Source organism: Melitaea cinxia, chromosome 28, assembly GCF_905220565.1.
Source record: "Melitaea cinxia chromosome 28, ilMelCinx1.1, whole genome shotgun sequence".
In the NCBI taxonomy this organism is placed as follows: Eukaryota; Metazoa; Arthropoda; class Insecta; order Lepidoptera; family Nymphalidae; genus Melitaea; species Melitaea cinxia.
Genome location: NC_059421.1, coordinates 9330996 through 9354360, shown reverse-complemented (window position 1 = coordinate 9354360; position 23365 = coordinate 9330996). Strand labels below are relative to the sequence as shown.

Here is a 23365-nt window from a genome sequence, read left to right as displayed (position 1 = left end):
TGCTTAGTCTACAAATGACAACAATTTGAATACTTTATTGTTACGAAAATTTTCCTATTGGGCACTGATGGCTTAATCTGCTATGCTGTCTTACTGGATTGACAAATGTACTTTAAATTAACTTTCTTACTTACTTATTTTTACTTACTTACTTACTTGGTCTTCAGAAATTTCACAAATTTCCCACGATGTATTTTGATCAAAAATCAGCAGGATATTGCTTTTAATACTGTGTCTTTATCATTTAATTAAACGTAATGATATTCAAGATTTGAATCAAAGATTACAGGTTGTGGTCGATGCTTTATAACCAAAGACTTTTTCGCGGCAAATGAGTACACTGAAATGAAAAAGAGCAATAATTGAATTACTAGATCTTTTTGTACGAATTGCGAATTCAGAACCTGTGGTAGCTTTATGTAGAACATAAATGATAGACTTTTAAAATTAGGTTAGTAATTTTCCGACTTTATCCTGGCGAATTCCGGTTTTTATTTTCTTGTTGTAGTCTGAAAATCCTCTTCGTTAAGGAACTTTCAATGTATCGGCTATTTATTATTTAGGAAATATGATTGAAATAGTTTTATCTCAGGAAAAATTGGAAAAATGATTCAATCACAGAAATATTTGTCACTTTATAGTAATAAATAAATCAGAAATAGTAAGCAATTTTTTCGGATAAACTTTGGTCTTTTATTTTGAGGGGAAACTCGTCTATTTTCCTGTCACGAGAAATAATGTCAATTCGTTGAAAACGAAAATTTTCTCGTTCTTCCAATCCAATCAATGTGGAATGTATGCGATCTGTCCCTGAGGGCAGATTTTCAATTGTACGCCATAAACTCATTATCTACGCCTTTGTGGAACATCTGGCTCGAGATAAGTAACTGTTAATAAGCTAAAACCTTTTTTCATCAGAAACCTTATACACATATTCACAACGGATCAAACTATCTAGACCCAAACTCAACTGATGATTAATCAGTTTTTTTTTTATGTTCATCATGAAGACATAGGGTTTATTAAAGATAAGTCTTCATATAAAAAAAAATAATAAAAAAAAATGGTAAAAATAGTAAACTGAATGGTAAAATTAAAAAATGAATAAAATTAAAAAGAGAACTATAATTAAAAACAAAGACAAAATAATGTCATCGAGAAACATTCTTCGTAAGAAATTTAAACCTATTTAAATTAATATGAAACATCTCAAGGTCTCCAAGCACATTGTCATGAGAGTTACATGCACGACGCAGAAAAATATTCCGAGTATATTTTCTAGTCACTAGTATATAAAAGTGTAATTTTTTTCAGAACTTAAAAAAATTGTAACAACCGCCATCTTGTCTTCATCACATGTTTTGTTTTTGTCTTCAAAATGTAACTCATGTGTAAGAATCAATGTGTGTTTCTCGAGTATCTTTAAATAAATAAACAATCATTGTGGGAGAAGATCCTGAAGCAAAAGCTTACCCACACGAAGATAAACAGACCTATTGATTTGTCGTTTCCAAATTTAAAATTAGCTACATTTTTTTTTTTTTTTTTTTTTGATATGCCTAAATTAATATAACCTCTGATCTATTTTGTATTAAATCAGTAATTGTCTGCTTATTTCATGCACATCTGGGTATGTATATTCAAGTCAGTGACTTGAATTTAATAACTTATATATATACAAACGCTTGTGTCGCTCTCTTGTGTTATAAAGTGATTAAAACTGTCGTTGGTATACTTTTTGTCGGGTTAGGATTTATTAATATCTTGTCTGGTGACTTCCTCCGGAGTCAGGAAGTCTGGTCGATTTTTTGCTGCGAAATCTTGACATAGCTTTCAAAGGATTATTGCTTCCATTCCATACTAGTTTTTCTTATGTAATATAAATAATTTTAACGAGCGCACATATTTTTACACGAAGCCAAGGTTGTTAAAAAAACAATATCACTTGCTGTGTCGAGCGGGTTCGTACGCGTTAATTTGAGAAAATGGCCCATAGCCTTCATAAGCAAAATGGGCTGGCTATTCAACACAAAAAGATTTTTTCAATTCGAATCGAGTTTTTAAGATTAGTGCATTTACTCGTAAACTATTTCTAGTTTTTTAGTTTTTCTCTAGTAAATATTAGTTTAGATGTTTCATTTCACATATTGTTTATAGACTCACAAACTGTCGGAATAAATTTCGAAACGATTTACTACTTTCTAAACGATTAACAAAATCAAAAATTATGTAGCCTATTATTCTTTAACGTGAATCGTGATATTTATAGCCTATTTTATTTTCTGTTAAATAGCTTTCTATTTAAAAATATTTTTCAAAATAAAACTCATAGCTTCTTATAATAATACCATTTACATATAAACGAACAAAATCTAAACCTTTATTACCTTATTAGTTAACAGGTGCGATGTCACCCTTTTTACCCTCCTCTCCCTTATAGTGCGTTATATCAAGGTTCTTCATAGCCTACAATGATAAATTATTAATATGTTCTTTGATACGAATTTTTTGTCAACTTTTTGCAAGTTTTTTAGTACTTGTAGTAACAAAAATTATCCAGTTTATAGTTTATATGTCATATACGAAAAACTCTAAAAACGATCTACTCTAGATCAAATCATATTTTATACCTTATCAAAAAAGTAGTTTTGCTGTTTTTAGATTTTTCTCATAGAGAATTATCGAAACCGGATTATCTACAACAGATAATTACAGTGCAATCGATAGTTTGTCTCGTAACAACAAAATGTGAGTATTTGTGTTGTGCCCTCCATTGCCTAACTAAAAAACTTTATAAGTGATCTGATCGATATCAAATTATATTTTGTATATATTGTCAAAAATAATTATTTTTAATGACATTAAATCAAAATCAAAAATTAATTATTTTAATAGGCTTCGAAAATACTTTTTAATCGTCATTTTACCTGCTCCATTTTTTCTCCTCGGAGAAAAAGGTCTATGCTCAGCAGTGGGATGTTACAGGCTAGATGCAATGCAAAGCTACCGCCGATTCAGAATGTAGATTCTGCTAAGTAGACAAGAAACAGCAAGAATCAATAATTTAAATAGTCATATAAACAAATCTTTAATTAAAAAAATGTCTTGTTCCAGCACTCACTGCGGCCAACTGTTTCCAGCAACAATATTTTCGAGTACCACCAAAAAGCCTTCGAGTACAAGAAGGTTCGGAGGCTGTACTAGAATGTGCCATTGGGAACTTGGCTGGCCAAGTCCAATGGGCTAAGGATGGATTCGCTTTAGGTAAGACTACAACAATTACTGATTTCAAGATTCTGGTACAACCTGTCTTAAATTAGTATAGAATTTAAGGCCATACTGCCATAGTCTGTCTTGCAACGAGATAAAGTGCAATTTCAGAAAGCATATGTAATATTCTAAGACGATGCATAAACGGTGTCTTTGTGTATGTCATTTCATAAGGATCTAGCAACTATAACTGTTAAGTTGTTAAATAAAAATATCGTTCTTAACTAAAATACAAATATTTCTTATTTCTTTCTTACATTAACGAAGATAACCATATCAGTCAATATCCTCCATGTATTTTCCTTCTATGTGAGATTGGAGTAATCATCTGTGCGCTTATGGCATCAGCGAATGCCATTAAACTAGAGAGTTGGAGTTCAATCAAATTTTTAATATCCACTTAGAAGAGGCAAGTGAAAGAAAAAGTGAAAAGAATCCACTAGATTTTTATTGGGGTTGACAGAGTTGACCTATTGCATTCAGGGTAAATATCGCAAGTATTGATGATACTATAGCCGTGGTGAGTTTCTTTGGTAATCAGCGAGTCGAAAAAATCTTTTGTAAGTTAATTCGAAAGGAAATAATTATTGTAAAGTTTTATTATTTATAAAAGCTTTAAAACTAATTAAACAAAAAAGAAAAAATGTTTGTTTTGTTGAAAGTTTTCGAAGCGTATACAAATTAAAAGTTAAGGGAACGATATTCAGCGGTTTCCAAGAATCCAGAAATGATGTATCATTTCGAAAGTTGAAATTTCGTCTAACGTCTGCTGTCTGTGTATCTTCAAATATCCATTAACGCGTAATTGAGTTTTGAAATAATCAGCTTAAAGTGTGTTGATACAGTACGTACTTTCTTATCTACTATTAGTGGAAATTTCACTTGGTTATCTTGATTTCGCTACTTAAGCCCATTCTTTTCTTATTATAGCAGCATTAACGCTGCTTTTGACGGACTTTTGGTGTTTTTTGATAAACTTTTTTAACCAATCAAAATTTTTAAAACTTTTTTTAACTTTTTGATGTAACATTTTTCATGTTTCTGTTAAAAGTTTTTTTTATTCGATAGCTGGTGCTGTGTGCTGACGTGTCGTGTGGTTTCGTTTAAATTTGAGTGAGATCTAACAAGTAGTGTATCAGTCAACTCCAATTTTCGATTATATACGTTGATTATGTTGTCATTTTATAACTTGTCGATGTAAATTGAAGTAGGTTTTTTTGAATTTTCATGTCATCAATTACAATTTTTATTATAAGTAATGTCTATTCCTATCAACTATCTTTTGTCTATTAATCATGATCTTAAGTAATGTTAAACTTTGCTACTCTCGCAATCATCACTTAAGTACACAACCTCATTCATTCATTTGGATTAATGGCTTCCAATCGTGCTAAAATAGCACGGATGATTTCCTCAATGTCACGTAGAAAGGAGAAGACACGGAGGAGATTGATCGGTGTGGTAGAGATTACAACCTCAGTAGAATTTCGGAGACCGTATGAATACTTAGTATATTCTGGTTGATCCCATCGGTATGATTTCTGCAATCTTAAATATTCTCTAAACTCTTTCTCTCTCTAACTCTTTAAAAATTTTAGTGTCGTCTAAACCACGACCATTTATAATGTAATATTCATTTGGACACAGCTAACCCAATAAACATTATCGTGTCTAGCAATCGGTCTAATTTGAACAAAACTTTTATAATTATATTCTGTTATAATTCAGAATATTTTGTACAACTTACTTATTTTTTTAATCTGTAAAAACTTCAACAAAGTGTTAGGAAACTTAAAAAGAGGTGAACAAAATCGGTAAAGGCGTTGTTAAACTATGCATTGAAGGAAAATGGGATTTGTTACTATGTATAGACGTAACTTTCACCCAAAATTTAGATATATTTTCCTAAAACATTCATGTACATGAAAGTGAGAGCCTTTTTTTTTCAATATAATTGAAACCAAGGTCTTCAAGAATATTCAGAATCAGAAATAAGTTTCTGAATTAAGCAGTCGATTCCTCAGAATTTATCTTAAGGAAGAAAAATATTAGGGCGTGGTTTTGATTAATGAAGTGTCAAAAGCTTTAACGAGTGACGTTGGTCAGGAGATAAAAAATAAATGGAGATATCTTCAGAGATAAAAAGTGCCTTGAAAAGAACAAAATTTTCTTTTGGTCATTTGGCAAAGAATTTTGTGAAATGTTAACTACGAACTAAATCAAATTTTGGTGCTTCCTTTTGTTTTGAAGAAATATTAGTTTTACATCTTCATTCATACTTTTAAGTTATTAGATTCTAAAGAAGAAAAAAAAATAATTTCTACAGTTCTAGGGATACTTTAATAAAATTTACATATTGTAGTACAGTAGTAGTCAAAAAACGTAGAATATTCTCAGTTGTATCTATTTTTTTATATTGTATTACCGCGTTAACTTTTTACTGGGTGTACCGATTTTGATGATTATTTTTTAAGCGACTTCTAAAAAGGATGAGGTTACTCAATTCGACCGTATATATTTTTTTTGTGTGTTCGGGGATAACTTTGTCGTTTATGAACCGATTTTGATAATTATTTTTTTTTTTGTTGGAAAGGAGATATCTCAGGTGTGGTACCATGATGAGGAAACCGGGATCTGATGATGGGATCCCAGAGAAATCGAGGGAAACCATCGAAAACCCGCATAACTTTATACTGGATGTACCGATGTTGATGATTTTCTATTTAATCGAAAGCCGATGTTTATTTATCATAATGTCACATTTAAATTTCATCGAGATCTGATTACAACTTTTAGAGTAATCTTTGATAATGCGTATTTACTTGACTATTTTTTCGCCTACCTATATTGTATCACTTGTCGATGTAATTGAAGTCGGTTTTTTTCGTTTGCTAGCTAACTCAATTATTGTATAAAAAAATTCGTGCTTATTTTGAGGCCTAACTTAAATTTGGTCGAGGTCTGAGAAATAAGTTTTGTGTCATTCCAATGCATATTTAAAGTCAGTTTTTTTTTTGTTTAAGAACAAAAAAGTTATTTATTTCTTAAAATCAGAAATATCCAAACTTTATTTAGCGACGCGTTAGCGAAACGGTCACAGCACGGGTTTGTTGCTATTGCGCTGGCGGCTGCGGGTTCGGTCCCCGCACATGACAAACATTTGTATTCCACATACAGATGTTTGCCGTGGTCTGAGTGTTTGTGTAGTCCTTGTGGGTCTCCCCGCCGTGACTTGGAGTACACGTTAAGCCATCGGTTGTTATCATATACAGCTGATAGCGATCTTTACTCATAGTAGATAATATATCCGCCAAACCGCATTGGAGCAGCGTGGCTCTGGTCCTTCTCCTACATGGGAAAAGAGGCATATGCCCAACAGTAGGATATTAGTAGCCTGAAGCATTATTTAGCGTAGTTTTTCAACAATTTAGTGATGTGATCTTTTTATATAAAATTAGTGTATTGAATAACCTTAGTTTGTCTTTTGAAACATGTAGATGATACAATATTTTCATCGCCTTACTACGTGAGTAGAAATATAAATAGAACTTAAGCGTTGGAAAAAGGACTTGTACGACCTTTGCTAAAGACATTTGTCTGGGTTTGATCCTGTGACCTCCGGATCCATTTTATGAACGAATGATTTAACCTTATCCTTTCTATTTTGTTTAATAGAAGAAACCTTAAGAACGCTACAAATATTTCAATTTAATTTGTTAACTCAATCCCATTAATCATTACAATAGAATAAAAGTATTCCAAATTCAAAATTTATTTATTTCAGGCGTCACCTATATGATAAACGTATATTCTCAATAATTTAAATATTTTATTTAATTTAAAAATCACCAATAACGAATTTATTGTGCAAAATATATAATTCATGTAGCTATTAGAAATTCGTGTATTTTTAATGTCTACTAATAACCATTATTTTTTTTCTATTTTTATCAAAAAAAAAAATTACAGATATATGATGTACTTTTATTCATGTAAATATCACGATTGAGCCTGTTACATCCACCACCGCTGGGCGGGCCTCTTTTTCCAGATATGAGAAGGAGTATGTAAGCATAAATAATAGTAAATTATGGAAATGCATGTACGCGCATAACTTTTAAAATACCGTTTCAGATTGGAAAATTCTTTATTTTTGTGTTATTATCAGAATTATACAATAAAAATATAAAAAATAAAAGAAGAAAAAAATCGAAATATACGCTTAAAATAGGTGGTTGTACAAAGTTCGCCGGGAAAGGTTCTAGTGTACGATATAATTGTGTTTGCTCGCAAACGAAAAAAAAAACCGACTTCAATTACATCGACAAGTAATACAACGTAGATCGACGAAAAAATAGTCAAGCAACTACGCGTTATCAAATATTACTCAAAAAGTAGTTATCAGATCTCGATAAAATTTATATGTGACCACATGATAAACATCAGCTTTCGATTAAATTAAAAATTATCAAAATCGGTACACCCAGTAAAAAGCTATCACGGATTTTCGAGAGTTTCCCTCGATTTCTCTGGGATTCCATCATCAGATCCTGGTTTCCTTATCGCGGTACCAAACTAGGGATATCCCCTTTCCAACAAAAAAAGAATTATCAAAATCGGTACATCCAGTAGAAAGTTATGCGGTATAATACAACGTAGGTCGACGAAAAAAGTGTCAAGTAAAAACGCATTATTAGATATAACTCAAAAAGTGGTTGTTAGATCTCAAATAAATTTAAATGGGACCAATTGGCACACACCACCTTTCGATTAAAGCAAAATTTGTCGAAATCGGTCTAACCGGTCAAAAGTTCTGATGTAACATACATAAAAAATAAAAAAATAAAATAAAAAAATACAGTCGAATTGAGAACCTCCTCCTTTTTTGGAAGTCGGTTAAAAACAATAGAATAAATCTACACAAATAGAAAATTAAATGATAAAAGCCAAGGAATGTTTTATTACCGATTCCTTACTTATAACATTACAGAATCACAAAAGAAGAATTGGCTCGCTCTAAATTCAATATAAGTCACTTATAAATCAATAAATTAAGTTCACAAAAGGTTAGACCTCGTTCACGATCTCGACCTTTTATCAGGATTTATTATATAAAAGGCGAAATGTATATAAATTTTAATTAAATATACTTTCAATATATCTAAGGTTTCATTAACGAACTTCCTAAGCTTATATTCACCTCGTGGTCCCGTTTCAGGGGGTGAATAATTTCGTAATTATTTATTTTAGTTCAGAGCTCTTCTGGTTTCCAATTATGTCATGGCTACGTTTAATGCATTTTGATATTTTCAAATTTCTGTTCTATTATAATTCAATTCAGCCCGTAACATTATATTGCTGGGTGTCTATCACGCTGCTCCACTGCAGGTTGGCGGAGATATTCCCTAATATGAGTAACGATCGCTATCAGCTGGCCATGGTAACAACCAGGACCGACTGCTTAACGTGCTCACCGAGGCACGATGAGGAGACCTACAAGGACAGACAATAAAACTGGAAAGAAATCTTAATGCAAATACAAATATCCATACCGAGGCACTCGAACTCGCAAATGCCGTTGTGTGAGTGCCCACGTTGCACGTTCTACTACAAATTGTGAATATTCATTCTATTGATGGATCTTTGGAAGAAAAAGAAAAATTTTCAAATTTTCATGATGAGCACTATGGTTTAAATATAAAATCGGATTTTTACTATGTTTGCTTTTGGTTAGTTTGAGTTTCTGATGTTTTGCGACTAGCAATCAATGAACCCGTAACCTTTTCTCCATTTAGGATATAATTTTTTTTATTCGTAATCTATTCTAATTTAACATGCGTTATCAATTTAATTCAACCGTTCCCTAATGATTAATCAAAGGAGTTACATTAGTAATCTAACATTGTATAAAACTAGAGAATTTTCGTGTAACAAAAACACTCATTACAATACCCTTAGAAATTCCGTCACGAAAATACCTAAGCTCCCAATCAGAGAGATCGATTTTCTAACAAAGAAAACGAACCTATTCGAATTTGACTAGGCATCCCAATCAGAGAGACAATGGCTATATAAATAAACGACGTAGAACATTGACGCGATTGATTGAGACGTTATGTAGATGGAGTCACGGAAAATACATATACATTCGCCGGGTCCAAAGCACTTCAGGTAGCGGATTACAAAAAACGTCAAAATAATTTTATGTTCGATTTTACGGGAATCACCGCCATTATCGTTATGAAATTCAAGTGTTGTCAGCTTGAAAAGTATAATTAAAAGATTTTGATGAATTCCAAACGAAATTTTTGCGTTATTTTTTTTTTTTTTTTTTCGGTAATCTTTTAATTCTTTAAAAATTTATCAATCGCGACATTGTTTATTTAATCTGACATATAAAAATTTAATTTTATTGTTGAGTTTGAGTTATCTCTATTAATACGTATTGTAGTACACTTGTCAATGCTAATTGAAGTCGGTTTTTCGAGAACAAACAAAAGATTATTATCATTCAAAGTTACATCATCACCAAATATAACTTCACTTTAATTTTGTTTTACGACTTTTTATCCATTAAATTCCTCTACTATATCATTCTGCAATTCTTCAATGGGCAATTTTGGCTCATCGTTTGGCAGCTACCCTGCACTTACAGATGACACTAGTGAGGCGGTCAGTACAATGTAAGTGGCTAGCACTCGACCCACTATACATCGAGATGAGAGTAATATCTCATACTCGAATGAAATAATATCAACTTATATATTTATAGTATTACAAATATTACTTGCCAATTTTGATATCTGTCCTTCTGATTCTGCCCTGCTCATTAAGCTGTCGGTGAGAAAGAGGTATATACCCTGCAGTGGGATATTACAACCTGAATCTTATCGTACATTTATAGCGGTTTTACTTTGTACCAATGTTAATTTGATTTGTAACCCTTGACGTAAGGGATAGTAAATTTTACAAGATACACTCTATCCTGTTAATCAAATTAAGAATAATTGCTTTCCGATATAAATCCAAACGCTGCTTGTCCCTTGAGTTATAAAAGTGATTTTGAAGATATTTCGAGGTTTTTGGTTCGATATTGAGATCCAATGTTGAGTATTCTAATATTTTATTGTGACAGTTTCTAATTTCTTTGCCCTAAAAGCTTTTTTTTATGGTTAGATCGTGGAATACATTAGCAGGGCAAGTTGTCACTAAAGACTTTGAAATTTATGTATGTTAATTAGCTGAGGAAGGTTGGCGGACTTAAATGTTATTGATCATTAAAATTAGTCATAAATTATATTTGTTTCAAGTTCTAATTTCATATACCTCTATAAATATAGTAGTGATTTATGTTGCTAATCTATACTAATAAATGGGGAGCTGGTTTTTTTGTTCGGCTATACTGCGAAAGCTACGGAAGTGATCGAAATTATACTCATACCATAAGATGCAGCGTATTTCGGAAAAGGTTTTAGTATGTGATATGTTGGTAATTACTTATTGTATAAAAAAAAATGGACGGACAGAGGTCCCTATTAAAAATAATAGTGTTAGCTTGCAAGCGTAAAAAACTGATTTTAATGTACATTGATAAACAATGTAACGAAGGTAGTCGAAAATATAGTCATTTAAACAGAAATTATGGCGGGTAACTCAAAAAGTACTTGTCAGATCTCAATTAAATTTAAATGGAACTTGAGAAGTACCATTTAAACTGAAAAATAATCATTAAAATCAGTAAACCTAGTAAAAATAGATAATTTAGCACACGTAAAAAATACAACTAAATTAAGAACCTCTTTCTTCTTTTTGAAGTCGTTTGAAAATGGACAAACCTTGACTTAAATTATATTTTATTTTGATTGAATTCTTAAAGTTAAACTCTATTTTTCCATTTTCTTTAGTGTTTCTTCTAAAATATTCGCATTGCTACTCACACTTAATATTCAACAAACAGTCCGAAATATCGCTATTAATGCGATTGTCAACTGGGTTTACCAAACCACATTGGACTAGTGCAATTAATTGTATACGGCAACCACTATTAGACAGACAATATTAGTGATAATAATCGATCTATTCTCTCTAATTATTTGAAATTATTTATTATACGACTAAATTATAATTATCTAAAAATTATATTTTAAAGGAGAAAGCTTGAACCAAATCTTCCACTTGCTTCTTCTGTTAAACGCCAGATGTATATCATTTCCGAACTATGTCAAGTCTTCTCACAATGTTTTCTGTCAAAGAAAATGTAGATATTTAACTGGATTTGGTTCTTCAAAAGATTTCTTCTTGAATAATGAAGAATCTGCTTTTTTCATCCATAATTTCAGATAAATTTTAATATTTGAAGCCAAAATAACAATGTGTGAAACTACGTACAAAGAATATGTTTGCGTCTTCATATTTCTAGCAAGATGATTTTTCATCTATATCAAAATCTTTTAAATCACACTATTCTCATAAATTGTGTAAATGACCAGAAAATTTGGGGGGGGGGGATTAGAGGTAGGGTCGGCAACGCGCTTGCAATGCTTCTGATGTTGCAGGCTATAAGCTACGGTAATCGCTTACCATCAGAGTCGTACGCCTGTTTGCTGACCTAGTTGTATAGAAAAAATGAAATTACGAGATACTTTGGAATCTAACAATATTTCTGATATCAAGTATACTAGGATAAATTCCGATAGTGGAAGTAATAAAATATGTTTTGATGATATTTGATGATGATATGATATTCCTATTATATCAGAAAACTGGATTATTCCAGAAACGTAGTCACTGTAACATTAGTCACCGATTGTGACCCGGAATTTTGACAATTAGTTGCGTATAACGAAACATTCTGTTTTGACATTTTTACAAAATTAGCGCAGTATATAATTTATTGTACGCTACGAAAAATTTTGAAATGACGAAATTCGATCAAAAAGAAACTTAGCAACAGACACACAAATATTTTGTCGCTAAGTAGCGAAGTCTTTCAGACTTCCTTTCGCGAAAAAAGTCTGTACTTTTATTCGTTCCGCGTGTCATAAATAAAATGAATCAAAAGTTTTATTACTTTATAGAACATTAAAAAAGTCACAGAGTATAATTGAAAGACGTGCATTCATCTCTACTAGGCTGTGAAAGTCTAAAAACTGTTCCAAATTCCTCAAATTTTATGCCCATCGTTTCAGGTATGCGGCCTTTACGAAGTCAGTTTCAAAAAAGAATTGGGTAGGTTATGCGATTTTACGCTGCGTCCAGAGTGCCGAGCAACGATGCGTGGACAAATGTAACTTTTAGTTGGCGTAGTTTAATTCATCTGGTAAAAAAATTCCAGCTAAATAGTTGACCACGACCAGATTATGTCGATCTTTGTGGCCTTTTGTAACAAACTCGACTGTGGGTCAGGAGGCATAGTTTTTTAATCTATCTGTGATTTTCATTTACAGTAAAACATTTTCGTTATGTCTATTGGACATTTTTCCTCTTTTCGTTTCACATGGACCTTTTAAACTTTAAATTAAAAGTATGGGATGTTTTATGTTTTTTTTTTTCTTTTTTTGGTTGTAGACTTCGTGTGAATACTTTTGGGCAAACGTATTTACTTCACAAAACAATTTTGACCTTAAGCCGGTCTATTCAATTACCAAGTGCCGTTTACTTTGATAATAGTGTTTCTTTTTGAGTATTAAGGTCTTAAACTTTCAATCCTGTATCTCATTAAAGTAACGAATTGTAAAGCGAATAAAAAAAACTTGCCATTTAAGCATGCTGTAGATTGTTGTTCTAGAAAAGAGAGATACATATATATATAGCACTATTTTTGCCTAATACTTAAAAACTATTACAGTATATAATATTGATTTTCTAAAAGAAACTCTCAACGTTATCGAACAGATAAATCTTTTAATCGATCGAGGATTCCACCAAACTTGAACATTAATTGCGTTACGGAATAAAAATTACCAGTTAGCATGTAATTGCTTCTCGGTGATAACCATAAAATCTTTAATGGAATGAATAATTTAACACCGTAGTTCAAGAGTTATAGCGTCGATAACGAAAAGAACTTTCTAGAAAAATGTGCTGGAAATTCTAGAAAATTCCGTGTTATTATTATTCCGTGTTAAAATTGAACAAAAAATGGACCTGTTTGAACTGGACTTGTGCAAGGAGAATTTAGGTCGAGAATCTTTTAGTATTTTTATATTACAATAGACCAAAAATGGTCGAAAAGTTAATCTTGTATCAAATATAAATTATTTTTAATGCAAGTGGGCTAAAAAACTAATTTTAAATCGATTTTACATCGAAAAAATATAAATATATGTACCTGTATATAATAATTGTTTGCTCGCAAACGAAAAAAATACCGACTTCAATCACATCGCCCAGTAATACAATTTAGGTAGACGAACAAAATAATCAAGTAAATACTAATTTTAAGAGAACTCAAAAAGTACTTATTAGATTTCAATTAAATTTAAATGAGACCACATGACAAGCACTACTTTTACCAAGTGATGTTATAGCCGTATTCAGGCAAAAGCAAATTTTTTGATTTTAGCATTGATATCAAACAATAACTATAAAACAATAAAAATGAAAGAGCCAATGACATGTTTCGGTGAACATATTTTTGTAAAGATAATTAAATTAAAAACAACAATAGGCTTTTGTGAATTTTAGATTTTACTTTTTTTTGTATAGTATTTTATTTTTACTTCAAAACTTTTGTTTATATTACTTCAAACTCAATTGTTAGCGATGGATTCAATGTTAGTCAAGCATCATCCATTTTTTTTCTGTTTTATGTCAATTTTGTCATTTGTAATAAAAATACATTTAAAAATATCATAAATAAGATCAGCAAGTTAATTAGAATTTATACATCTATGATATTCAGTACTGAATTCGGTAATCTCAGGGATTCGTTGGATAGACTTGAAATCCCGAATCGATGATTAAAATTAGCCTTAAAAACGGACCTAATAATACCTTGATTGACAAGACATTTCAACGAAAGTGGGATAATTGAGTTGAATGAAATTAAATTCTCCGTATAATCCTATCATCTCCTTAATTACAGTGATTTAGAGAAATCTTTGGCAGTCAGAATTGTTGACGGAAAAAAAAAATATCGTCTCACTCTTCGTCTCAAAACTCTTTTATTGGAACGAGTATTGACTGTATCTTTTATTTCGTTTTTATTTGTATTTATTGTTAGTACTATTGCATTAGTTATACATATTGTAATTATTAAATAAAAAGATCATATAATCTAAGCTAATAACTATAACGTAATATCAATATTTTGTGTAACGAATTGTTCGTATTTTTACTTACATAAGCACACAGCAAAAAAGCTGAAAGTACCAAAAATTGTAGCCGTCAATTGAATTTTTTATATTTAACTAGCCTTTGTTCGTAACTTTATTATTTATCTATTCAACAGGAACCATAAATATTTTCGTTATATAAAGTAAGCTTGTGATTATTACCAGACATTCTTATCTCTGTACCGAATCTCATCCAGTTCTTCTGTCATGATTTAGTAACAAATATACATTTAAAATTTTATATTTGTAATAACAAACGTTCAAATTATTTAATTTTGACACGAAACTAGTTTCATCAGAGTTTGAATGCTGAATATAACTAGCTGTTAGCTTACTAGCTGTGCCCGCGACTTCGTTCTCGTGGAGTTAAAAAAAAATTCTGGTTTAGTTAAATGTTATTTTGGTATCTGTACCATGCATTTAGTAAAAGCGGTTATTTTAATATTACAAACAGATACTCCAATTTTGTTTATTTGTATAGATGACAGAGAGAGTGGACACAAAGCAGTCACAGATTGATAGAAAGACTAACGATTGGGACAATAAATAGAAATGCTATTTGATGAAATGATGTTACAAAAGCAATGTAAAACTAATCGCTATCAGCGCCATCTGTTATTAACAAGCTGTATTACAACGTAAATTTCTTATTATGTCTTTTCTGAAATTAAATTATCAATACTAGTGGTCGCCCAGTGATCGAAATTTGACCATAATTAACTTAATTTAAATTATAAGTTTGATCATTATTAAGGTTCTGTTGTCAAAGACTATACTTCTATAATAATAAACAAAAGAGTACATATGCGTGATTATGTTAAATACATGGTAGTGTGTGTAATTTTATATATTTATTTAATATTTGCTATCTTTGCAGGATACTCGTCAGTTATACCCGGCTACCCAAGGTACACCATGTTCGGTGACAGACGCCACGGGGTCTACAATTTGAGGATAGTGAATGTGACTCTAGAAGACGATGCCGAGTATCAATGTCAAGTTGGTCCAGCTCAGATGCACAAGGTTATACGGGCGAATGCGTCTTTGACCGTCATATGTAAGTACTACTTATATACTTTACGTAGGCTAAACTAACCAATTTGTTCTATCTTGTGAACTGTCAAATGTATGACGTTTTAATAGTTGTGCGTTTAAGAAATTTTCCGGTTTTTCTAAATTTTCATTCAGTATGAACCTGCTACGAAGAACGGCTAAAATTGGTCCAGCAACAGCATTAGAAAATTATTTTAATTAATATAGATTATCTTTCGTCTAAATATACATACACATTTAAATAGGTTATGTAAGAGTGTGTAGTATAAGCCAGTGTCATCAAATTGTTATAAAATTATTGAACACAAAAAATGAGTAATTGATCAAAAAAGTTGACAGCCACTGCAAATGATGTCATCCAATACAAATTAAGGTAGGTATCATATACATATATAAATTAATAAAAATGAAAAGTTTTATAATTCCTAAATTTTTTACAATACGTTGTGGTGGTCTTCTCGTGAGTAGCGATAATTTGTATATCGATAAAAAACTTCGCTTGATTTATCACACGTGGATTATCGAGTGATCTCTTGAAAACACAAACAAAGCATTACCCTTTATGAAAACAAAACGGAGTATGAAGAAAAAAAGCGAAAAAAATTCTCAATAAGCATTACCTAAGCGAAAAATCTTGTTCGGGGCGATGCGTAAGAAAGTTTTTATGTGGAAGCTTAACCCCAGATGAATCAAACGGGTCAGATATGTCTGGGATCTCGGTTTATGGCGGTTGAAGGGTTGCCTTGATAGGTTTTTGAGGGATGCGCTTGATGTATCGATGATATTGGTATTTATTGTCGATTGAGACTTTACTAATACTCGTGAAGGGAATTCGTATTGCTTCTAATCGATAAGACCTTTATTTTGTAAATTGTTTTTTATTGTTTTTATGTTATGTATTGCAAAGTTTTTTTTTTAATGAAGCAGTGTTGTACCTACATATATTAGCGAAGTGTTTGGTAGTAATTTGAATACCAATGAATCTCTTGAATTTGACATTTTTGGGATTTATTTTGTTAAATATTATTTCGCTAAATAACAACAGATAATAAATTTTAAATGTCAAATGTTTATTATGCCACAATTATAGTGTGTTATTTCCTTTCATTTAGATAAATAATTAGAAGGTACGTTACAAAAGTGAAACAAAATGTAAAACCAAATCCAATTATGCTACAATATTCATCGATCTACAAGACAGAAACAATCTCTTTACAGTTCGAACAAAACATGCAAATGTCGACATAAAAAAAAACCCTAAAACAAAATATCGATAAACGTCGCACGTCCCATCCCTACGACCCGCAATAATAGGATGGCGACTATTTTACGACAACCTTTTATTCAAATTCGCTAGTTCCGTATCCAATAAGCAATAGAGGCTGATATATTTCTTGAACCCTTACAAATATTGCATTTTGGCCTTTCTATGTACCTAATGTGTTAGATGTACCGCTCGGGTTCACGACCCTTACTTATTAAATTCACATTAACGATAATCCCAGTTCACTGCATCAGACACAAGTAGGTCCTAGAACAAATAAACTGTTTTTATTTTAATTTTAATTACTAAATTATATGTAATATTATATATCCACTTATAATGACTGTGAGATTTGTCACACACGATCCAGAACGATCACAGCTAAATAATACTGCTTTTAAGCAGTGTTGTGTTCCTGTGGTGAGTAAGGTGACCAGAATTTGGGGGTAGGGTCAGCTACGGCCTTGCGGTGCTTCTCGTGTTTGGCATAAACGTAACGATATGCTTGTTTACTGACGTAGTTGTATAAAAGATACCATAGACTACTATCTATGTTTAACTCCTTCTATATATGTCTAACCGCTGTTTTTTATCATTTGGGAATTTCAGGAAAAACGGCCTATGTGTTATTTGAGAATCTCCAACCTTTTATGTACCAAGTTTGGGTCAGATCTGTTTAGCCATCTGCCCATTCTGCCATTATTTCCAGCCAGCCTATTTTGTAACATTCCAGTGCTGGGTATAGACCTCTTTCTCCGTTTTGGAGAAAGGTTGGTTCTTACATTAGTAATATGAACTATGAGTGCTTTTTTAGTATACCTCACTGTCTTTGTATAATTTTATAATCTGTGTCAGAATTACGAAGATAATGAGAGATTAAAAGAAAACTTTAACAAAATTTCCAACCCACCTTAATTCAAAATTGCCCTATAACAATGAACTTTTACAATCTACCCTGTTTTCTATCTCGCGATCGTCCATCCCTTTCTAACACACATTCAAAATCACCTCTTCCTCTCGCACGATCGTATCATAAAAATTGCAGAGTTTCTTCCTAAGATTCTGTATATACCTTTTTTAAATATTTATAAAATCGCTCCAGGGATGAAAACATCACATGGGGCTGGTTTCAAATAATAAGAGGGAATGGAAGGGGTTGATTGGAAGGGGTTAAAAAGTGAAACATGACTTTATTTTCTTCCTCAGTGTTGTCCGTTTCTATTGACCATTGTTGGAAACTTTTTCCATTATTTAGTTGGTAACAATGTTATTTTTACACGAAAAAAGTATATTTATTTTCTTCCTACAAAACCAAATATAACAATAATTTTGGCCAGCGGCGTATTTGTGGCTTCTCTGGTGCTGTAAGTGTCTATAATGGTCTTCATATTCATTTTGTTAGCTGATTTTATGAAAATGTATGTGGGATAAAATCAAAAAATCCAAAGTCGTTAAAATGCTGGTTTATTCAAATACACAGAGAAATAAAAATACACGTCTTGCCGTCTTCACTCGCTTAGCGCCACACCCAAACTCACTGTCACACGTTCGTCTGTCAATGTCAATCATTCTTCACATCATGCATACTCACTCTAACATTCCCTTTCACGCAATCGTCTTTAAATTTACACATCCTACATGTATATACAATAATTTAACAAACACACACACATTTCTCTATGCAAGATTGGAGCTTAATCCACGACGCTGCTCCACTGCGAGTTGGCGGTCTAATAATTACATATTATATATAAATATATACATCATATCACACCATAGGTAACATTAACAAGAACTCAACATTTCTCAGAATCCCTGTAATATTAAACACTTTTAAAAACTTAAACTGGAATACACAATTTAATAATAACCCTTAAAAGTTCCATCCACCGAATAAGACTAACAATTCCTTAAAGATTAACCGAAAACTAAAAGAAACCAAAAAAATACATCTTGGTACAAAACTAAAAAACAAACACAGCGGTATTGTCGACGCCTTAAAGAGGCTAATTTTGTACAAGCAGAGAATAAAGTTTTGTCCTGTGACATGAAATCTTGGCTTCTCTTTTTAAAGTTGAAACTTTTAACAAAAGCTTGTACGTTCGGTAACTTCAGGAATGGGCTGGAGTTTGTACAGGAATAGTTTGTTTACGGGAATGTTGTTTTATATTTTATAATGTACATTTTTATTATTAAACTTCTTTAGTTGATGCGATAAATGCAGCGTTATATTGTTGAAACTTGAATTAAAGATGTGCCTTTTCAGGGAAGATTTTAGAACCACTTTTATATCTTATATTTATAATTCTATAATAATTCTACTTGAAGTTATTATTGACTTCAAAAGTAAATCTAGAAAAATTGGTCACATGCATTGCCTATTGTGGGAATCACTGTTCCTTAAACAAACTATTTTGAATTTTTTGAATTTTGGTTACAATTGATATTATTTCTTATTTGTATTTTTATATTGATTTTGTTGATACAAAATATTAATGAAGATTTTGTCTATTAGTAATTTTTTTAAACTCATTGGTATCTGAGAGTATGTATTTAATTTTTAAAATATTATAATTTGTAAAAAATCGTGTACTTTATACTTTTCGGTTGTTTAAATTCAGTCTTGTTGGAAACGATACACCTGCAGAATAGTAAAGCATTAAGGAACACAATTTCAAAGTTAACTTTTCTTTTTGTCTTCATTTAAAAAATAGCTTGAATTTTTTGAACTGTAAAGCAAAATTGTTCCATCTAAAGAGTTCAAAGAATTGTTTTGTCAACAACCTTAACTGGCGTATTGACTTTGTCCACCTGTTTCAATTTTAAAAACAACAATTCTTTATAAGGAACTGTTAAACTGTAACCTTCTTTCGAATTTAACTTCTAAAAACAAGTAGCTACGGTCTTAAATTGATTGCAACACAATAAAGTTCTTTTGGGTAATGTTACTACCACGATGTACTATTACGTGACAGTTCTAACTTTCTAGTGTTTCTTTAAAGGCAATCATTAACACATTTACTTGTTATTTGGAAATGAATAGATAGATTCAATCTCTTTTTGGAAGATTTAACATTCAAACGTCTACATAATTACCGCCTTTGAAATCAGATGTGCTAAACATTGGTGTCATCTAAATTGGATCTCTATACGTGCGAGTTTGGTAGACATTTTCTTTTATAGTTTATGGCGTTACCTATTTAGTAACACGATGTCTGTAACTTTATACGTTTATAATATTCAAGTCATCTAAAACAAAAATCAAAATTGTTTAATTTTTCTCAGATTATTAAAAATGAATTTAGTGACAAACGAACTTTTACTCGCTTGATTTTGACTTCCTTTTGATGTAATGATTATTTCTCCCATATTAAGAGAAAATTTTAAAAGTATTTCTTTTGTGTATATGATATATTAAATTATTATTAAAAATATATAAATATTTTTTATTGATACGCGGCATGTTTTCGCGTGGATAAACCATTTTTTGTGTTGGCTAAAGATTGACGGACTAAAAATATCATACATTCCAATACACTAAAAGACTAATAATGTTTTTTTTTTAATTTTCATAATTGTGATAGATTTGTTATTTCAAATTCATTACTTAATATATTACAAGTACAGTGAGGTCAAAAAATGAATGTCAGATGTATTTTTTTTTTTTTAATTTTTATAGGCCGTCATCGTTCACAACGCCCCATTCCTCTTTCAGTCATATACCACATCTCCACACATAACACACACGTTGTTTTGCCGGGAAAAAAAAAAAAAGTAAAAGTAAAAAAAAAAAAAAAAAGTAGGATGTAGCCTATCATCAAAGTTAAGTTTTTGAGCAATATTAAACTAATACATTTATTATTTATACTTTTCATATAGCATTATATACATAATCAACAATAGCTAAGTTAGAATTTTGATATAAATTCTTCTAAATACGATAATAAAAATATGTTTACAAATATCATGTTCCAAACAACAAAGGATAAATTACTATAAATTGTCACACAATAAAGGCGACGTAAAGAGTAAACAAATCAAGAGAACAACCAACCAATAATGGTAAAGGCGTAGTAAATTCTATCAAATGTCGTGCGTAGGGACAAACAAGATGTGGAAATAGGAGAAACACAATACGTAAAAGTGGGGAATTCGGAAAATTATGTCGTAGCAATAGTTATAATTTGACAATAATTTCCAAAACTAATCAAATTTTTTACACGATTGTACGAAGTATTTAGAAGTAAAATAGTTTGTATTGGACTATTATTTTTTTTTAGAATGAATTGATTGACTTCTTGAACTTAACTGGGGTAGGGCACAGCAGAATATTTCCTGCTCAAAATCTGAAGCAGCCCGAACGGGGAAGTACCTCGACCCAGTAGCGGCGTTAGTGTAGGGCGCGGTAGGGCGAACGCCTAGGGCGCTGGATATAAGGGGGCGCCACAGGCTCTGACTCTGATAGGTAGTTAGATCAGATAACTGTTGAATGAATACTAGATAATGTCAATTGAAAATTAAATTGCTGAAAAAGACGACGAGTGAAGAAAAGAGTCCGTCGATATAAATACTGAATACTTTTTTTTTTTTTTTATTATATTGAGAGCTATTCTAACTTTTACTGAACAGTTATGCAATTACGTCCATTGATTTTTTAAATATTGGATTGAATTGCAATCCGGGTGTGCCCTTGAAATCTTGCCCAGGGCGCTGATAGTACGAAAACCGGCACTGCCTCGACCTTACAGAAGATCACAGCTAAAACCCTGCTTCCAAGTAGTGTTGTGTTCCTATGTTAAGGGGGCCAGAGCTGTGAGGTAGTGTCGAGGATAGGGATGTGTTGCTCGCATCCATTAGGTACGATATCAGCTTACCACCAGTCTGATCGTTCTTGTTTGCCACTTCTAGTTTCATATGAAATATAAGAGAAACTAATATAAGTATACACAACGCTTGCTATTAACAATTTCGAGCGAGGCAGTTTATTAAACGGATTATGTTATTTTGGTGTAACAGAATTATAAATTAATAATGTAACCTGATCAACCATTAATTGCGGACCGCTGACCCAGTTCGAATGTTCTAGATTTTTTGTGATTATAAAATCGAAACTCGACTGATTCTGTACATTTATTGAATATTTTTCTTCCAAGCTATAATTATTATGTTATACTTATTCTTCTGAAACTAAAACTAGTTTAAGTTTTTATATCTGTTTGCTTTAATAGGTGATTCCCTAATATAACTATAATATTAAACTGGAATAAATATTAGCGTTTTAGTTAATTCCAAAGACACGAAGGATGTTTGTCAGAATTGAAAAAAAAAATGTATGTCAAGTTTTCTTTATTGTGATTAATGAGTAAAGTATAAATTAATTAAATATATTAGTCTGTAACTATAAATATATCTTTAATTTTGTTTCTTATTTTTTTTAAACTATTATTTTAATAAGAAAAAAGTTAATAAATAACACTCCTTTGAAACTCAATTTCAGTAATACATTTTTGAACTAAAATATAAACGTCAAAGCTATAATGATAAACATATTAATCCACTATTTCTAGACAGAAATGTTTCAGTGTGCAAAAAAATAAAGGGTCGAATTAATGTAAGTGAAACGGCTGAAAAGTGGGTCAATTTGAGTTACCAAGCAAATAATTGTCTAAACGGTATTATTTGCTACAAAATGAGAAAAATAAATTAAGATACATTAGCTGACCGTTTGCCTTAGTTTCAGACGTGAATAAAGCTTTTTAATTTTTATTTTCAAGAAGCGTGTGTAAAAACTCTAAAGAGTATTTTTTTTTTTATATAAGTAGGTAAATCGATTACCGTAGATTATAGACGTCTGCAATACTACAAGCATCGCAAGCACGTTGCCGACCTTCCCCCCAAGCCCCTAGGAGCTCTGGTCACCTTACTCACTACAGCAACATAATACCTATTGCTTGAAAGCAGTAGTCGTTCGGTCCCCAGTCGGGCTGCTCCATATTTTGAGCAGGAAATTTCCTGCTGTGCCTTACCTCAGTTAATAAATCTATATAAATATCTATAAAAAAGAATTCGAACGATAACAACAAATTGGATATTTTTTTTAATGTTCGTTATTGCTTAAAGGAAAAAAAATAAGTAGCTAGTAGTAAGCTCATCATCACCATCACTTCAGCCTAATACAGTCCACTGCTGAACATAGGCCTCCACAAGTTCACGCCAAAAATGGCGTGAACTCGTGTGTTTTGCCCATAGTCACCACGCTGGGCAGGCGGGCTGGTGACCGCAGGGCTGGCTTTGTCGCACTGAAGACGCTGCTGCCTGTCTTTGGCCTGTGTATTTCAAAGCCAGCAGTTGGATAGCTATCCTGCAATCGGTCTGCTTATTAAGTTCCAAGGCTTACAATGCCCACGGGAAGAGAGGGGGTGGCTTTATTCTTACTGCCGTA

General features: G+C 31.6%; 1 protein-coding gene across 1 annotated transcript; it reads left to right on the top strand.

The window, feature by feature from the left end:
• Window positions 1-1199: 1199 nt before the first annotated feature.
• LOC123667477 (irregular chiasm C-roughest protein-like) lies at window positions 1200-15821 on the top strand. The gene is made up of 4 exons (XM_045601372.1): window positions 1200-1269; window positions 3115-3264; window positions 15484-15629; window positions 15795-15821. The coding sequence occupies exons 1-4, from the start codon at window positions 1200-1202 to the stop codon at window positions 15819-15821; spliced, it is 393 nt and encodes a 130-aa protein (XP_045457328.1).
• The last annotated feature ends 7544 nt before the right edge of the window (window positions 15822-23365 follow it).